This window comes from Carassius gibelio, chromosome B11 (genome assembly GCF_023724105.1).
Source record: "Carassius gibelio isolate Cgi1373 ecotype wild population from Czech Republic chromosome B11, carGib1.2-hapl.c, whole genome shotgun sequence".
In the NCBI taxonomy this organism is placed as follows: Eukaryota; Metazoa; Chordata; class Actinopteri; order Cypriniformes; family Cyprinidae; genus Carassius; species Carassius gibelio.
Window position 1 is genome coordinate 19,166,638 of NC_068406.1, and position 16,997 is coordinate 19,183,634.

Consider the following 16,997-nt stretch of genomic DNA (forward strand, 5'->3'; position numbering starts at 1 on the left):
CTAAACATAACGTGTCTGTAGTCTGTAAAACTGATCATACATCAAATTGATGTAACCAAAAATAACATAATCTGCTGTTGCTGGATTTCAGGGATGTAGCCAATCATGTTCATAACTAACTAACTGAAATAAAATGACGGGATTGCTGTTGTAGAGAAACTGTCATTTCAGATATTCACCACAAGAGGGCGCGTGGGAAGTTATTGCCCAATAAATGCACAGCGGGTTTATACGTCATTTCAGTTCATGTTTTCAGCGTCTCTTCACGGAAACGATCTTTAACCATTTAAAAATATAAGTATGTTTTGAATTTATTTTTGTGAGTAATATTAAATTATAGCCTTCCTTTGTCTCCAGGGCTGAATTCCAAGTAAAACCTGATTTATACAGTTATTAGCCTATTTGTTGAAATCAAATAATAATACAAATAATGTCCACTGTCTGAAAAATTCACACTCCTCTAGATGTGGTTAATAAATGACATATGCTATACCAATATGCTATAAAATATAACTATAGAATATACTTATATATCAATTATATAACAATACAATTACATATTGTCCCAGCAGTTTCTTTAAATAGCATATTTACACAGCCTAATTGTAAGTCAACAACTGTAATCTGTAATAAATGAATGATGATGATAAAAAAGCTTTCCCTCTTACTATATCAAGGTCCAACAAGGTTTTTACATAAATCAAGGCACATACGTTCCAAATGTGTTCAAAGCTAGGGTCAAAAAACTAAACAAAAAACAAACTGATGAACGCTGGTGAAGCAAGACAATATACAGAACATATAATAATAATAATAATAGAATACAATCTTTCACTTTTATTTATAAAAAATTCTACTCTTACACTCTTTAGTTTAGTTGTGTTTGTTATAATTATGAATAGATGTTTTAAAGATGAAATTGCTTTATGCACCAACTGATCTGTTTAACCCAATTGATGAAGACAGATTCAATCCACATAACCTGATCACACCAGGAGCCTGTAAATGCAGGGATGAGATTAAGATAAGCGTTGCCTCAACTACAATTCTGCTGATCAGTCAGATATGCTAATCTATAATCTGCCCTTTAAAGGCGCCCGAGCGGAGTGTGCTCAATTTCCCAGATCAAACAAACCGTTCGTCATGAATGGCACGGAGGGACCAGACTTTTACGTTCCCATGTCCAATGTGACTGGCGTGGTGCGCAGCCCTTATGAGTACCCACAATTCTACCTGGCCTCACCGTTGGCATTCTACTGTGTCGCCGCATACATGCTCTTCCTCATCGTGACCTGCATTCCCGTCAACGGCATTACATTGTACGTGACCATTGAAAACAAGAAGCTCCGGACACCCCTGAACTACATCCTTCTGAACTTAGCCGTGGCCGACCTCTTTATGGTTTTTGGTGGATTCACGACCACCTTCTACACCTCCTTACACGGATATTTCGTCCTAGGACGTGCCGGGTGCAACTTGGAGGGTCTCTTCGCTACTCTCGGTGGTGAGATTGCGCTCTGGTCTCTGGTTGTCTTGGCTGTGGAGAGATGGGTGGTTGTCTGCAAGCCCTTCACCAAATTTCGCTTCACGCAACTCCACGCCACTTTCGGTGTCGCTTTTTCTTGGATAATGGCCTGTACATGTGCCTTACCGCCTCTCTTCGGTTGGTCCCGCTACATCCCTGAGGGCCTGCAGTGTTCATGTGGAGTGGACTATTACACGTTGAATCCGGAGACTGAGAACGAGTCTTTTGTCATCTACATGTTCGTCGTGCACTTCTCAATCCCTCTCACCATCATTTCTTTCTGCTACGGCCGTCTGCTTTGCACAGTCAAGATCGCAGCCGCCCAGCAGCAAGAATCGGAGACTACCCAGAGGGCCGAGCGAGAAGTTACTAGAATGGTAATACTCATGGTCATCGCTTTTCTGATATGTTGGCTCCCCTACGCCAGCGTCGCCTGGTATATCTTCACCCACCAGGGAAGTCAGTTCAGCCCTATTTTTATGACCATCCCGGCATTTTTCGCCAAGAGCTCGGCCCTCTATAACCCACTCATTTACGTCTTCATGAATAAGCAGTTCCGTCACTCCATGATGTTAATTCTGTGCTGTGGAAACGATCCCTTCCATGACGAGGAGGAAGGAAGTTCTACCTCAAAGACCAAGACAGAGACCTCATCTGTTTCCAGCTCTGAATCTTCTGCCTGAGGGTCACGCTCTGGGCTATTTACAGGATATTCAATTCATCTGTCTGCAGTCTATGACAGTTACTTCCCTGTAATGAACAACATGTGGGATGTGGATGACTGTGGATGTGAGCCTAAAGGTATCTCTATTAGACAAGAACGGCACTTTACTACTACTTCACGTGACAATGAACAGTGGAGTTTTGGCTACTGATAATGTAGCTTTACCATTACACAAACAAATTACAAAATTATTTTTAAATATAAAACTGTATCATTTTTAAAATTTAGTTTAATGAATTTGAGCAGAACAAATAAAACTGCTACATAGAGCCAGTGTATAAAAGTAACAAGTATACTGAAATTAGCTATCTCTGTTTTCTTTTTATTTATTAGACAATTAAAAAGTGTCTCTAACACTAGCTTGCTCTATACTTTTTATTATATAACCTTGCTACGTGTACTGCATTAGGCTAATTGAGACTTGTCATAGCACTTGTGTATCATTGCTCTTTTGTTGATTTTGATTGCGTCCATTGTCCTCATTTGTAAGTCACTTTGGATAAAAGCTTCTGCTAAATGTCGATGTAAATGTAACTCTGATCACTGCAACAATGTTACCAATGGAATGTGCTAAATAGGACCGAGATAAATACAAAGGTGTTCAAAGAATCCCTTTTTTATTAAATGTAAAGGCCACAGTAGATTTCATACTTCTTGTTAAGTGATTTACTGTGCTTTATGTGCTGAAATCTATACTACAATATCAAACAGTTCATTGCAAAACTGCAAAATGTTTTTGTTTGTTTTTTTGACTGCCAAATGCAACAACAAACAAATGCATTGTCTGTTATGCGAGCAAGGAAAATTAAACATTTAATGCAATCGATGTTTCCTTGATTTTTATTGGAATTTTGAGGTTTTTGCGCCATGCTCTTTGGAAACGAATACCTATGAAACTCTGTAAAAATGACCTTGAGGTAACTATGGCAACCCAGAAATCTTTTACCCTCCCCTGATGTACAAGAGAATACAAATTCAAACCTGCCTGAACAGAAGAGATGGACACAAATGCTAACCTAGATAGACAGACAGACAGACATAGTCACTGTAGTGCATGGCACATTGTTCTGTTCAGATCTGGATGTTGGGACGTCAGCATACTTTTGTATGGCAGGAAAGCAACAGTGTCTGTAGCTTACATCACTCCAATCCTGTTTTTTCATTCTCCAAAATGTAGGCCTTCTATTCTTGGATGCAGCAGTGGGACTAAAATGAGGTCAAAATAGCAGCCATTCACACCAGGTAGCACAACTAACGTGATGTCATTCCAGGAATGAATCAACTACTTTTGTCTTGTGCCAGATATTAAAGAGCTTTCTGTCGCACTCTGTTCTTCTGCAATGTCATCTTTTCATGTGTTGAGTGAAAACCATGAGTTCTACCTTTTAAATATGATGCTGTAGACTAAATCGTACAAGCATTAACTATTTTGTTGTGCAAACCTAAATGACCTGAAAGCTGAATAAAAATACATTAACATAAAGAGGTCTCTAAAATGCTTTTCTGGACCAGTAATGTTTCTTCTCACTGTGTAAAGTTATGCTGTTGAAGTGACGACATACTAATTCCCTCTGATACCTACTAGGGCTGCAGTGTGCAAAAAACAAAGTACACCTGATGCATTTCTCTTTTTATGCATTCTCATCATTCTTTTTAAGCCAGAGAGGAAGGCTCAGTCTCTTTTTCATCTGATAACCCGAGAGAAGTTCTCACTGGATTTTTAAAACACAGTCGCCTCCGTGGGTAGTGTATTGAATCTCTTTTCCTTCACCTTGTGAACTGCCAAGAAAATAAAGAAGTCTTTGTTTTCTCCTCTTTATTTTCCAGACATGTTGGCAAAGTGTTAGAGAAGAACCTAGTGCAGTTAAACAATCTCTACCTCCCACACGCATCCATCTAGAAGAAATTGCGCAGTCCAAGTTATCCTCCACTTGACCTGCTAACTAGCCTATTTCCTTTTTGTGCAAAGCTTGAGAATTATAAGAAAGACCATCAAAATGTGTATATATACTGTTTTTATTTTTTGAACATTATCATCATAATTTTTATTTCATTATCCCTTCATTCTTTTAAAATGATCACCTCTGAATGTACACATACTGCAAACTGTCAAAAATATACAAACAAATGCAGGCTTGTGCTATACTCTGGTCAAATGTCTAAAAAACAGTGGCACTGGGGAAGAGAGAGAAAGTAAAAGAGAGAGAGGACATTGAAATTGTAAAGACATGCACAGTATATGTCTGAGCACCACATTGACTGACTGAGCTGCTCGGTGCATGAGAGGGCTCTCTGTAACAGAATATTTCAGAATCGGACAGTAGTCCAAAAGGCTGCCCTTTGTAAAACAAAACAAAAGAAAACCAAAAAAAGAAAACACCAAGAATGGTACTGTTAGGCACATAATCGTTTTCTTTATACATAGTTGTCAATCTCTGTAAAACTGCTAGCAGATTTATAAAAAGGGTAATAAAAGAAACCAAAATGACGCTTTGATGGAAAGAAACAAAATCATTCTTCTGCTGTTGAGAGTTGTAAAGATGTTCAACCATGAGAAAACACCAGATTTCAAATCAATAATTTAGTATCCAGGGTCTGCGCAGTCCTTGGATGAAGGCTCGTGTGGACGGCGGGTTCTGGGAATGGGACCCTTCATAGCCGAGTCATCATATGCTGAGGTCTTTAGGGCTCTCTTTGTAGACCTTCCTCCTTGGCTCAGGTAGACTATCGTTAGCTCGACTGTAATTGGATCTGAGCGTGCTATAATAATCACCCAGCTGGGATTCGACCTCCTCTTCCTCCTCATAGCGGTACCCTCTGATGGGAGACAGGTCTCGACCTAGACTCCTGGTCCGGTACGAGTTTGAAACTGGAGACTCGACTCTGCGGTATCCGTCCTGTCTGCCCCCACTTCTCACAGGGGAGCGGCCCCTCAACAACGAGTTGTAGTTCTGGAAGGCTGAATCCGAGTCGGGGGTCCGAACATGGGGAAAAGTGCCATCTCGAGAAGCCCCGCGGAGAAGTGTCGAGTCCCGATAGGCTCGATCCATGGGGGAAAGGTCGTCAAGGTAGCTGGGCGGTTCTCTTGGTAGGGTGTCTTCCAGATCGAGCCGGTCCAGGGACGCTGACAAATGTGGAATGCTCTCGAATCGGGATGGAGGCTTCGGAGCAGGAGGCTCTTTTAAGGTCATATCCAGCCCCCTGTTGAAGTCACCGTTGTAGGGTTTATCTGAGGATGCCGCAGGACGTCTTGAGGGAGACTGGTATCTGGATCTTTGAGGGGAATGGTAGGGAGATCTACGGCGATGACCAGATCGGTGGGGTGAGCGCTGAGGTGAACTGTGTCTGTGAGGAGAAGAATGGCGATGGTGGCGTCTATCCGGTGAGCGGCCGTGCCTCCGGTCGTATCGACTGTCCAAAGTGTTCTCAGCGCTCCGAGCTCTGCGCCTCTCTGGGGAGCGGTGCTTCCGGTGGTGATGATGGTTCTGGCTGTGACTGTGGTGGTGATGGTGCGAGTCATCTTTGCTGGACCTCTTCTTGTCGCCCTTCCTCTTGTGAGGCTTTGAGGTTCCACTGTCCTTGCTGTGGCCTTTGCTCCTGCTCTTCTTTTCCGGGGAGCGGTGTCTGTGGTTGTTGTGGCGGTTGTTTGACCGGTGGCCGTGCTCCTGTTGGCCCGACTCCCGCGCCCTCCTGTCGTCATTGCGTGATGATTTGTGAAGGTCTGGTGGATAGCTGGACTCCGATGGTGGGTGGGGCCGACTTTCGAGAGGAACTGTGTTCACTTCCGAAACAGTTTGTGCACCGGCGCCGAGGCCGTTGCCGTCGTTGATGCCGTCTGTAAGATACGAGTAATTATGGGTGAACTCAGTTGTCACATACTAGCTGAACAAGTATCATGTTTGTGATGAACTGTGAATGTGTATTGTCTTTATTATCATAATTTGTATTGGTTAAGCTGTTACCATGACTAGACTACCTCACCACCATTAAGCATGTTTACATGCACTTTAAAAGTCTGATTTCAGTTAGACTAGAACAACAGTCAAGGCTGGAATCCACTACATCACCTTTGCCCAGATTTTAGCAGTCTGGAGGAGTTGACGCTTGTTTCGGAGGAAATCAAACATTCAATGTTTTGAGTTAATTTTAAAAGGTATTGTTTTCTTTTGTTGTGCATCTCTTTCAACATGTAGCAACAAGCTGCATGTTTCTGCGTGGGTTTGTTCCGTTCCAAATGGTAACACGATCAGTCATTCAGTGTATGATGGCCAGTTTTTTTGTTTTTTTGGAACCATTTTCAGCAAGTCCACAAGTGTATGAGGCCTAGCATTTCAAATGATTCATTTTTTTTGTAGTGTAGTGTAGTGTATTCCAGCTTTTAGTTCTTTTATGTCCAACTGAAATAGAATAGTCCACTTTAATGAATTCTAGTTACTTTCGCCCAACACACCGCAGTCGGTGTGTGAATGAGTGTGTGAATGTGAGGCAAATTGTAAAGCGCTTTGGATGGCCATGTGGTCTGTTGAAAGCGCTATATAAATGCAGTCCATTTACCAATACTTCTACGTTAATCAAACTACAATTGGCCTTAGCACTGTGCATCGAAAGGCAGAGGTGATGTACAGTATGACCATTTTTTTCCAAATATTTACTATGAATACTTGGACAGAGAAATGATAACTGAGCAAAAATCTGCCTTAACTGTCATGTTAACGTACTTACTGATTCTGACTACACTGAATGTGTTCAATCAACAATTAAGAATAGTTTTAGTGCTGATGCAAATGATGAACTCATGCATTTGATGCTTTTAAAATGCTGTTCAAAAGTTCAAAATATCCAAACGTAATGGACTGGTTTGTGATAGACATGTCTATGCGATTAGAAAAACTGGTGTATCAAACCTGAGGCAGACAAACCTTTTTGTTCCCACGAATCTTTTCTGAAGCTATCATTTTACATGTAGAAGCACTTTTGAGCTACATATTTTTTTAAACCTAGCATGCTGAATATAGACAGAGTTCCAAAGAGGCAAAGAAGATTTACCTGAACCAATTAATGGCTTTGGTGGGTGGCAAACGTCGACGTAAATAAAAACAAAAAACGCATGACAACAAAATAAAACAACACCCACTAATAAGAAAAAATAATTGCATTCACTGATGAGGTTTTCATCTCGTCTGTGGGGATGCCGGCAAACTTTAAATGCAAGAATGAACCCACTCATTCAGGTCACAATGTCAGGAATGGCCACAGCACTGGCAATGCATTCTGTGTAAATGAACTTGCAAGGGACAGTACAGTTGAGTGGAAGCCACAGCACACAAAACTGCCAGATATGTGATGAGACGGAACACGGGATCTACAAACCGTGGTCTGATTTTGGTAGAAAGCAGGCTCTCCTGTCTTTTCAGATCTCATACAAGCAGCAACTTGGGGAGCAACCATCGCTAGGGGTGGAAGGAAAAGCCCAGAACAACAGAAAAGAATAAATGAATAAAAAAAGAAGAGAGAGAAGCAAAGTATTTAGATCCCTTAAACAACAGTCGTGAGAGAGTTATGCTCTTTTGCAATGGAAACAGTGTTTATTTTATCAGTTAGTCAAAGATAGAGATTGTCCATAAAACGTCCCCAACCCTTGAGTGAAAAAAATCAACAGTGACAGAGAGAGCCGCAACCAACCGCGCACTCACACACACACACACACACACACACACACACACACACACACACACACATACACTCAGCAGCAAACCAACCCAAAGACAGTGAGATGTGGATGCCGTAACAAGCTTATGTGCACAAACACACACACCATATGAAGCAGTTTACATTGCAAACAGAAAGAAAACAAAAGTGGTGAGACGTGGAAGAGAAAAATGAGAAAAACAAGTACAAAATGGTATAAAAATATACAACCTCACAGAGATATCATGTTGGTGCAGGAAAGGACACATTATATCACATTCTGAACAAAATACATGAATGAGCATCTTTAAATGGTCAAGACCGAAAACAAAAGAAAAGCATAAAAAACAACTGTGGCAAACTAGTACGTGAATTTTCCATAAATATTATGGAAATTGACAAGGAAAAAAAGACATTTAGATATTGACTGACATCATGCGGCACTGACATTATGCTCAATAAGTGAGTTGCTTTCTGTCTGTAAATGAAAGGATGTAACGTCCGATAACAATCCGTTAGAAACAACAACAACAAAAATAAAACGATAATGGAATGTGGAGTTCAAGAACCATCTCAAAAGTTCGCAAAGAAGCAGTTGACATGTACAACGTGCAAAACGACCTGTGAATCTGTGGAATACAGTATTGTGAGTTTTTACCGTAACGGCTAATGATCCCAGAATGCATTGTAGTCATGAAATGTCCTTAAAGACCCTTCTCAGTAGCTTACATTCACCTTCAATAAATATCATAAATATGTTACAACTCACTGACATGGTCATGCCGCCCCAACGGGGAGCATGATGGAGTTTATCATATTTTTTTTCCTCTGAAAAACAATAAACGTATATCCAGTTTTAGAAACGTTAATATTTCTGCTTCCTCGCTTTGCTTTTTTTTTTCTTTAGTTTTTCTCTTGTGAAGTATTACGAAAAGCATGTGCCACAACCACCACCCAAAAGCCACATATCCCAGAGTCCCCTAGGCTAGCCCAGTGCGCAGAGGCAAGGGGGGGCAAAAGCAGCGAGTGGAAGGCCCATCACCCAGGAGGAGGTCAGAGGACAGGGCCAGTGCGCAGAAAGGAAGAGGTGATGGTGTTTCCGACCCCCGTGGGGGAACTCCTCAGGGGGTGAAGACAGGGGAGAAGGGGATGTTCTCGTAGATTGACCCACCATATTCTGGCACGGAGCCGTCCCCCCTCCTGAGGACCAGGTGGACTTTTCGGCCACCGTTTTTGATCAGTTCGATGGCGCGGGCGTGCTTCATGCCCTTGGTGCTCTCCCCATTGATCTCCAGGATCTCATCTCCAACCTAGAGAGATAAAGAGAGAGAGAGAGAGGACGTGGAGAGCATAAAAATAAGGCAATGGAATCTATATTTAGCGGTGACATCCAGTAAACACCGGCATGCAAAGAAAGCTAAAGATGAAGAGGAAGGTAGAATTTCCTTTGTGCTATTTTCCTCTCTGCCTCTGGTTAGCTGTCAGAGCTTATCGTCAAGAGTATACCGCTTCCACAAAAATGGGTCTTCAACTGACAACTCGCTGCGCTTCACAGAGTCCCTGCGCTACCATCCTCTCATCTAACTTGCAGATCTTAGCATGCATATGCTTACTCTGCATATCATTTGTTAGCACTGAAGCTAACAGACAGCTAATATCTCTAATGTTATTTACTTTAAAAACCTACAGTTTAAGAACACTTAATTTTCTTTTAAGAAATTTAATGTAATGCTCTAATTATTAAAAACACAATATAATATTAAATACATTTACAAAAATAATAGTTTCCTATCATGACTAATCCTTAGGCTAATAATATAGATGCATTTATTCAAATTAATTTATAATTTAAAACATAATATAACATTGAATATATATTTCAATTTAATTAATATTATATAAAAATAATAAATGTTCATCTATTAAAATTCATCCATCACTTGAAACATAACATAACATAATAATTAAATCAAGCTTAAGACCACTCATATAAATAATAGCTACCTATCATAACTAATCCTTGGGCTATTCTTTTTGGTGATATGTGTCCCTGGACCACAAAAACAGTCATAAGTAGGTAATAAGGGTATATTTGTTTTTTTTTGCACCCTCAGATTCCAGATTGCATCTCAGCAAAATATTATCCTATCCTAACAAACATGCATTAATGGAAAGCTTTTTTTATTCAGCTTTCAGGTGATGTGTAAATCTCAATTTCAAAACATTGACCCTTATTGTCCAGGGTCACATATTTTGTAAGATTATATATGTCTTCATTTTTTCTTTTGATCAAGTTACTGCACCTTACTTTTAAATGTGACTTCAGTGTACAAAATACATTTTGGAGCCACTTTACATTTTTTATGGAATGATCTGATGTGATGTGTCAATGGAAAGCTTATTTCTACAGCCTGCAGGTGATGTGTAAATCTCAGTTTTAATTAAATCGACCCTTATGCCTGGTTTTGTGATGCAGTGTCACATATAAAAATAAGTCCAAGTCACTCCATTTTAGATTCAAGTATGATAAAATCCAAATATCTGTTCCCTGATTTACATCTGCACATACCCTCATCTTTCCATTTCGCACGGCTGCTCCGTCCTCTGCAAGTCTCAGCACATACAGGTCCATGTTGTACTCTCGACCCCCTCTAAGGCTGAAACCAAAGCCTTTATTGTCCCTCTCCAGATCAACAGAGTAGAACTCAGCATCCTACAACACAAACAAATACAAGCCAAGGTCACTGATGAATCGGTAGCACTTTATTTTACAGTCCTGTTCCCCATGTACATACTATGTACTTATTATAGTAATTACAATAACTATGTAATAACTAGGTACTAACCCTGAACCTACCCCTAAACCTAACCCTAGCCCATGTAGTTACCTTGTATTACCAGAACCTTTTTAGATAAGTACACTGTAAGTACACTATAAGTACATGGAAGTACACGTACTGTAAAATAAAGTGCAACCGATGAATCTATAATTGCATTTTTTTTTTTTATCTAGGCTCCCATTTCAGCAAAGGAAATGAAAGCCACCTCCAGGAAAGTCACATGTTTTTGATAATAGATGCATCAGAGGGATAGCTTAAACAATTGATCTGACTCTGATGATATTTTAGGAAGGGAGGGAAGGGCTGGATAGTACCATGGGGAGGTAGTGACATACACACACAAAAAGTTCTAAATACCACCTTAGAATCAGGGAACCTCAAGAGTAAAATGAGTCATGTGCTTGTCACAAATTGGCTTTGGTGTTTCAAACCTTTCGCCTTTTTGGTTTTTGATGGTTCATCTGACTACTGACATGCCCTCTCTCAGAGGACCAGACATCTAAAGTGAGTAATGTACCTGATTTGAAGGTTGTGTTGGAGCTGGAGCTTGTGGGGCTTTGAACTCAAAAGACTCCTGTTTTGGTTTGGTGTTGTTTCTGTGTGAAAAAGACAGTGACAAAACTTTGGTCAAATTATGAGCACTGACATACAGTAACAATATCTGATTGTTACGGCATAAAGAAGAAGTATTTTGTGCTCACAAAGGCTGCATTGGTTAAAACATGGTTACAAAAATATTGTGAAATATAACTGAAATGTAAAATAGCTTTTCTATTGTAATATTTAAACATTAAATATTTAATATATACATATTAAAATACATTTATTCCTGTGATGCAAAGCTGAATTATTACTCCACTCTTCAGTGTCACATGATCCTTCGGAAATCATTCTAATTTGCTGATTTGCAGCTCAAATAACGTTTCTCATTATCAAGGTTGAAAACAGTTGTACTGCTTATATATATATATATATATATATATATATATATATATATATATATATAGTCATTTTAGTATATAGTATCGCTGTAAGGTTTGGGTGTTGTTGAGTTCAGGTGTGTGGTGTGTACCTTGGCTCAGGTGCAGTTTGCTGTTGAGGTGTGTGTGTGGTAGTTATAGTTGCAATCTTCTCAGCGTTGGTCAGCAGTGATGCATTGGAGGACTCTGCAGGAGGAACACATGTTAAGGAATTCAGAGAAGACTCAGAATGCATCCGCAGAGTGTAAATGCACCCTGTGGACCAAGTATCAGAGGCCCATTTTCCATACATCGAAACATTAGTACTAGTGCACCGTGTAAGCCCACTCCAGCTGGGCAGCAGGAGCAACGGCACATTTATCATTCTGGCTGTAGCTATCGTCTCACAGATTACATTATAGCCTAATGCCTGAAAGCCATGCAAAGCCGAACATCCAATTCCCTTCTTCTGTCTGTAATCACATATCGCAATCTACCCTCACATTAGCAATTACAACAGCTTGTGCTGAAGGGACAATTCATCCAGAAATGAATATTCTCTCGCATTTATTCATTCTCACACGTGTGTTGGAACATAATAAAGATATTTTAAAGAATGTTCATGCTGCACAGTAAATAGTTAAGAGTCTGCGAGTTTGAATTCAATTTGAGACCTAAAGAAGAAGATCAGATTTACCATAAATAATTATAAAAAAAATTTTTTTTTATATATATATATATATTAGCAATTAAAAAAAAACGTTCTGTTTGAATATATTTTATAATTTAACTTTTGTATCCTGTGATGGCAAAGCTGAATTTTCAGGAGCTTTACTCCAGTCTTCAGTGTCACATGATCCTTCAGAAATATTTCTAACAAGCTGATTTGCTGCTCAGTTATTATCACTTATTAATAATGGTTATTATTTATGATTATTATCAATGTTTAAAAAAAGCTTTTGCTGACAAATATTTTTGCGCAAACCATTATACATTTTTTCTGAATTCTTTGTTGAATGGAACATTCAAAAACAACATTTAGTAAAAAAAATAAAAAATAAAAAACTTTTATAACATTATAAATATATTTACTATCACTTTTGATCAATTTGTGCATTTTTGCTGAATAAAAGTTGTAATTTCTTTTCTTTTTTTAAATCCCCAAACATTTTAATTGTAATGCATCACAGTTTCCAGAAAAATATTAAGCAGCAAAAACTGATGTGCACTGATAAAGAGAAATGTTTCTTGAGCACCAAACCAGCATATTAGAATTATTTCTGAGCAGCCTGAACTTCTATTTAAACATCTCCCTTTGTCCATTTTTAGGTGTGAACTTTTAGTTTAATTGATCTGGGATCATTTGCTTTGACCGCATCAGCCTAGCTCTTAAGTCAGCTGTCACCAATGAAATGCAGGCTGCTGTTGCTTGCGCTCAAAGCTGCTTTAATTCTGCCCCACTGCGCAGTCACTGTGGGAGAGAGGGGGAACTTTGATGAGTGCACAGCCCGTGAATCCCACCGTCTTAAAATAGCCCTTCCCCATCACTCTGTTGGGAACAGACTTGACGTTCTCTCTCTTTCCTCATCTCATGGATTTATCGTATTTTTTCCTTTCTTCTCCACTCAGAAAGCACAAGAAATGCATAAATGATAAATTATGCTTAAATTAAGCAAAGAAACCAGAAAAAAGTCTACAGTTCAGTAACTGTAGTAAAGTAACACCAAGGGAGCCCAGTCCAAGGAGATCCAGTAACATCACCCGCCAAAAAATAAATAAAAAATAAAACCCACAATGAAACATCATTGCCTTTCTGTAAACACAACCAGACGTGCACACCCACAGTCTGTCAATTTTGGAAATTCCCATAGTATGCCAGCACTCTCCTCCTCTCTGATTAAAGAGTATGAAGAGCTCTCAGACAAACCCCAGTGTATTTGGCATCCTGCATTAAAGCAGAGACTTCACTAGAAACAGCTTTCTCATTATTGCATGCCTTGCCGCTGAGGAAAACACTCAATGTAGTGCACAGACACACTGGCACATGCAAGCACGTATGTACCATGAGCAGTTATACCATAGGCCAACACTTATGTTTCAGTGTCAATTCGTGCTAACCTTGTTGGTGAGATGAGACTTGATCAAAGAAAATAAAATGCTTAGTACAAATTATTGATATAGGTTTATTTTTAGTGTGAAAAGTGACTTGGGTCCAAAATCCAAATTGAATTTAATACAGTGATCTTGACAGCCAGTTACCATCATGCAGCTTTGTTGTATGGAAAAAGGCAGCTCTGACATTTTGGTCCAAACGAAAAAAGGAATAAGAGTATGAAGCAAAATTAATGTTTGAATGGGAAGATGATGACAGCTGCAAATGATTTGCAGATTTGAAGTGCAACTTGATACACCTGGTCAAAGTGTTTTCTTAAACTTTCATTTCAAAAACAATTGCCACTTAAATCTCCAGGGAAACATTCAAATGTGCATGACGCTTCTGCACGACTCTGTCTGTTTCACGATCAACCTTGTTGGTGTGCCATATGTCATTATTACAACAGCACAATATGAAGGCGTTCTGCCTCTAAGGTTAAGAGCGTGTTGAATATTTATTGTGTTGATCCCCTCGCAGGTTACTGTTCATTATTTGTATTCTAATAATGCTGAATGTATCGTCTACATTATTACTGTGAGACTCGTGAGAGCAGCATGCTGAGAAGCCGTGCTATTACACATATTACACACACCCACACGCACTAATATGCTCTCACTAATATGAATTAGAGAGAGGAACTGACCGTCTCCTGGAATGATCCGCAGCGTCACCGTGTTTCCAGCCTCTTTGATCAGGTTGACGATATCCGAGTGGGACTTATTGGTGATGGAGCAGCCGTTTACAGCCAGGATCCGGTCTCCGACTTTTAGTTTCCCACAGCGGTCAGCTGGGCTTCCCTCGATGATGCGACCTATTTTATGAGGCATTGCCACACATGCGTTTCCAGCTTTTGGCCAACAGTGATTGAGCATGTATGAGTTTGAATTAAGATGGTTATTTTTGATTTTTTGGTGGGGATGGAGAAAGGGAAACAGAAAGAGAGAAAAAGGAAAGAGAGAATGTTTAGGGGTTAATATACCAAGCCACCAAGCCAAAGTGCCAATATTTCTCATAGAATGGCCACAGAATGTACCCTGCAAGAAAAACACACCTTGTGACAGACAAAAGCATGTTACTGAATGGACAGCAAAGGTATGAGGGGTGTGGGGTGGCAATAGCAAGAATTTGGTTCTATTAAAAGGCATTTGCATGTTACAGTAGATCACCCTGAACATCATTTCTGTAGCACTCTTCAGATCCTGTGAATAATCTCCACCACCACATATGAATTATCCATTACGTGAAAACAAGGTGTAAACTCTTGAAATTCCCTCAGAGCAACGCATTGTGATAAATTATGAAAAACGACTGGGAAGCATTAGGATTACTCAAGTTTGCACTTTGTGGTACCCAATTTTTGCTGAATTCAATCACAAAAATATTGCAACAAAAATAGGCTAAGGACCATTCGAACAGAACACCTTTTTGCAAAAAAAAAAAAAAAAAAAAAAAAAAAAAAAAAATCAAGGTCTAGAGATGTGTTTTTTAAAAGTTGAGCAAAATGAATGCTATGGTTTTATAGCCAGAAATGTAAAAAAAAAAAAAAAAAAGGGAGTAAAAGTAAATAAAGCAGAATGGCTCCTAAAACACCTTTTTATTGTGATGAATCAAGGCTCAGGGTCCTTATTAAAAGTCTTTCTTTAATATTTGACTTTTCAGTCAACCAATTTTAGGTGTCACATCCTGCAAATATACATGTTTGATCAATCTAAATGGAGTGATGGCATGTTAGTACAACTATAAAATATTAATTCAACCTATCATGCTTGTCACACGGCTATGAAGATGATTGGTTGTTTGATTGTAATACTAATGACTGAACTGTGTTTATGCTCTGAGGTCGAGGTGACTCTGGCACAGGAACTCATGCATTTCATCACTGTAGTAAACTAGTGCCAAGCATTGCTTGCTCGCTGTTATTCATCTCAAACACGGATCTGTCATTCCTCTCTTCTGTCATAATGCTCTGAACAAAACTCCCACATGGAGTAATCACAGAGCCTGCTGGATCCAGTTTTCACTTACGTGAGGGCTGCCAACGGCACTATTGTGAGTTTAAAAAGTGGAAGCGTTCTGATGAACATAGCAAAGAAAGATCTGAGTCTGTAAACATGGGATGTCATGCTCAATTTGCTTTTTTTAATAACTTGATCTCTCTATCAATTACAGTTGGTTAAAAATACTAATTGCTGCTGGCAACTGTTAAGACCAACCGGTGAGATATGGCCAACTTAAATGCTGTTTCACTAACGCGATAGCCATCTTGTGTAATGGAGACTGCTCTGGTTTTGGGAAGTAGAACAGAAATAGAGCCCCACGCAGAGAGGGTGGATATCGAACCCTGCTTCAGGCAGACATTGCAAGCACTTCCTTTTGCACTAGGAATATCACAAGACATGCAGATTGGCATAAAGAGAATATGAAGAACCCACACCCACCAAAAACTGAAAACCACATCCAAAGTGCCTTTCAGAGGTAAAAAAACTCCCAGAAAAAAATTGTGAATCCTTCAGTCATTTTATCTTTTTATAATAGAAAATACGGGATTACTTTTTCCCATTTATGCATTTAACAGACAATTTTATTCAAAGTGATTACAGTGCTTTCATGTCATCATTTTAAATGTTTTCTGGGATCAAATTCAAAACTTAGACATTGGTAGTGCCATGTTCTACCAACTGAGCTACAGAATTTTTCTTTTTTCTTTTTTCTTTACCAAATTGATAGCTAGGGCCAGACAAAATCTGCAGACTCACAATTTTATGTGCTGATTTTAGAAGGGAAAACCCCCCTGCAGAATAGACCCTTTTTACAGACTGTGATTCTGGCTTTCCACAGTTATTAATATCGTAAATCCAGCAAAGTTTTATATAAATATTTTTTTATGTAATATTAATTTAAACCACTATATTTTGCATTTTATTGGCCTGGTATTAAATTACAGAAAACTGGTTAACGTTGCTGCACGTCTGGCTCAGAGAGAGTCAGCAAACTTGACACTTTCTTTCTTCTGATAAGTGTAATCAATCTCAATATTTGTTCCTTATTTTAAAATGTCACAGAAATGCAGTCATAGACTTTTCTTTTGCTGTTGGCGCAAAATTAT

The 16,997-nt window shown here is 39.3% G+C and overlaps 2 protein-coding genes across 17 annotated transcripts in view; one reads left to right on the forward strand and one right to left on the reverse strand.

The window, feature by feature from the left end:
• The first annotated feature begins 1,107 nt into the window (after positions 1-1,107).
• Positions 1,108-3,071, forward strand: rhol (rhodopsin, like). The gene has a single exon (XM_052568837.1). It carries the CDS (start codon positions 1,144-1,146, stop codon positions 2,206-2,208), a length of 1,065 nt encoding a protein of 354 aa, XP_052424797.1. The 5' UTR covers positions 1,108-1,143; the 3' UTR covers positions 2,209-3,071.
• A 1,176-nt stretch (positions 3,072-4,247) lies between these two features.
• Positions 4,248-16,997, reverse strand: part of LOC127967998 (membrane-associated guanylate kinase, WW and PDZ domain-containing protein 1) — a 118,738-nt gene continuing 105,988 nt past the window's right edge. For 9 of the 16 annotated variants that reach the window (XM_052568793.1, XM_052568794.1, XM_052568792.1 and 6 more), the window contains 6 exons: positions 14,535-14,738; positions 11,850-11,943; positions 11,295-11,373; positions 10,507-10,650; positions 9,109-9,247; positions 4,248-6,084 (listed from right to left, as the gene is read on the reverse strand). In XM_052568793.1, the coding sequence (XP_052424753.1) occupies positions 4,916-6,084; positions 9,109-9,247; positions 10,507-10,650; positions 11,295-11,373; positions 11,850-11,943; positions 14,535-14,738 (1,829 nt within the window). In that variant the 3' untranslated portion in view covers positions 4,248-4,915. Of the gene's footprint in view, positions 6,085-7,619; positions 7,700-7,798; positions 9,248-10,506; positions 10,651-11,294; positions 11,374-11,849; positions 11,944-14,534; positions 14,739-16,997 lie in introns of those variants that run through there. The other 7 variants (XM_052568801.1, XM_052568803.1, XM_052568797.1 and 4 more) reach the window with 3 other exon arrangements.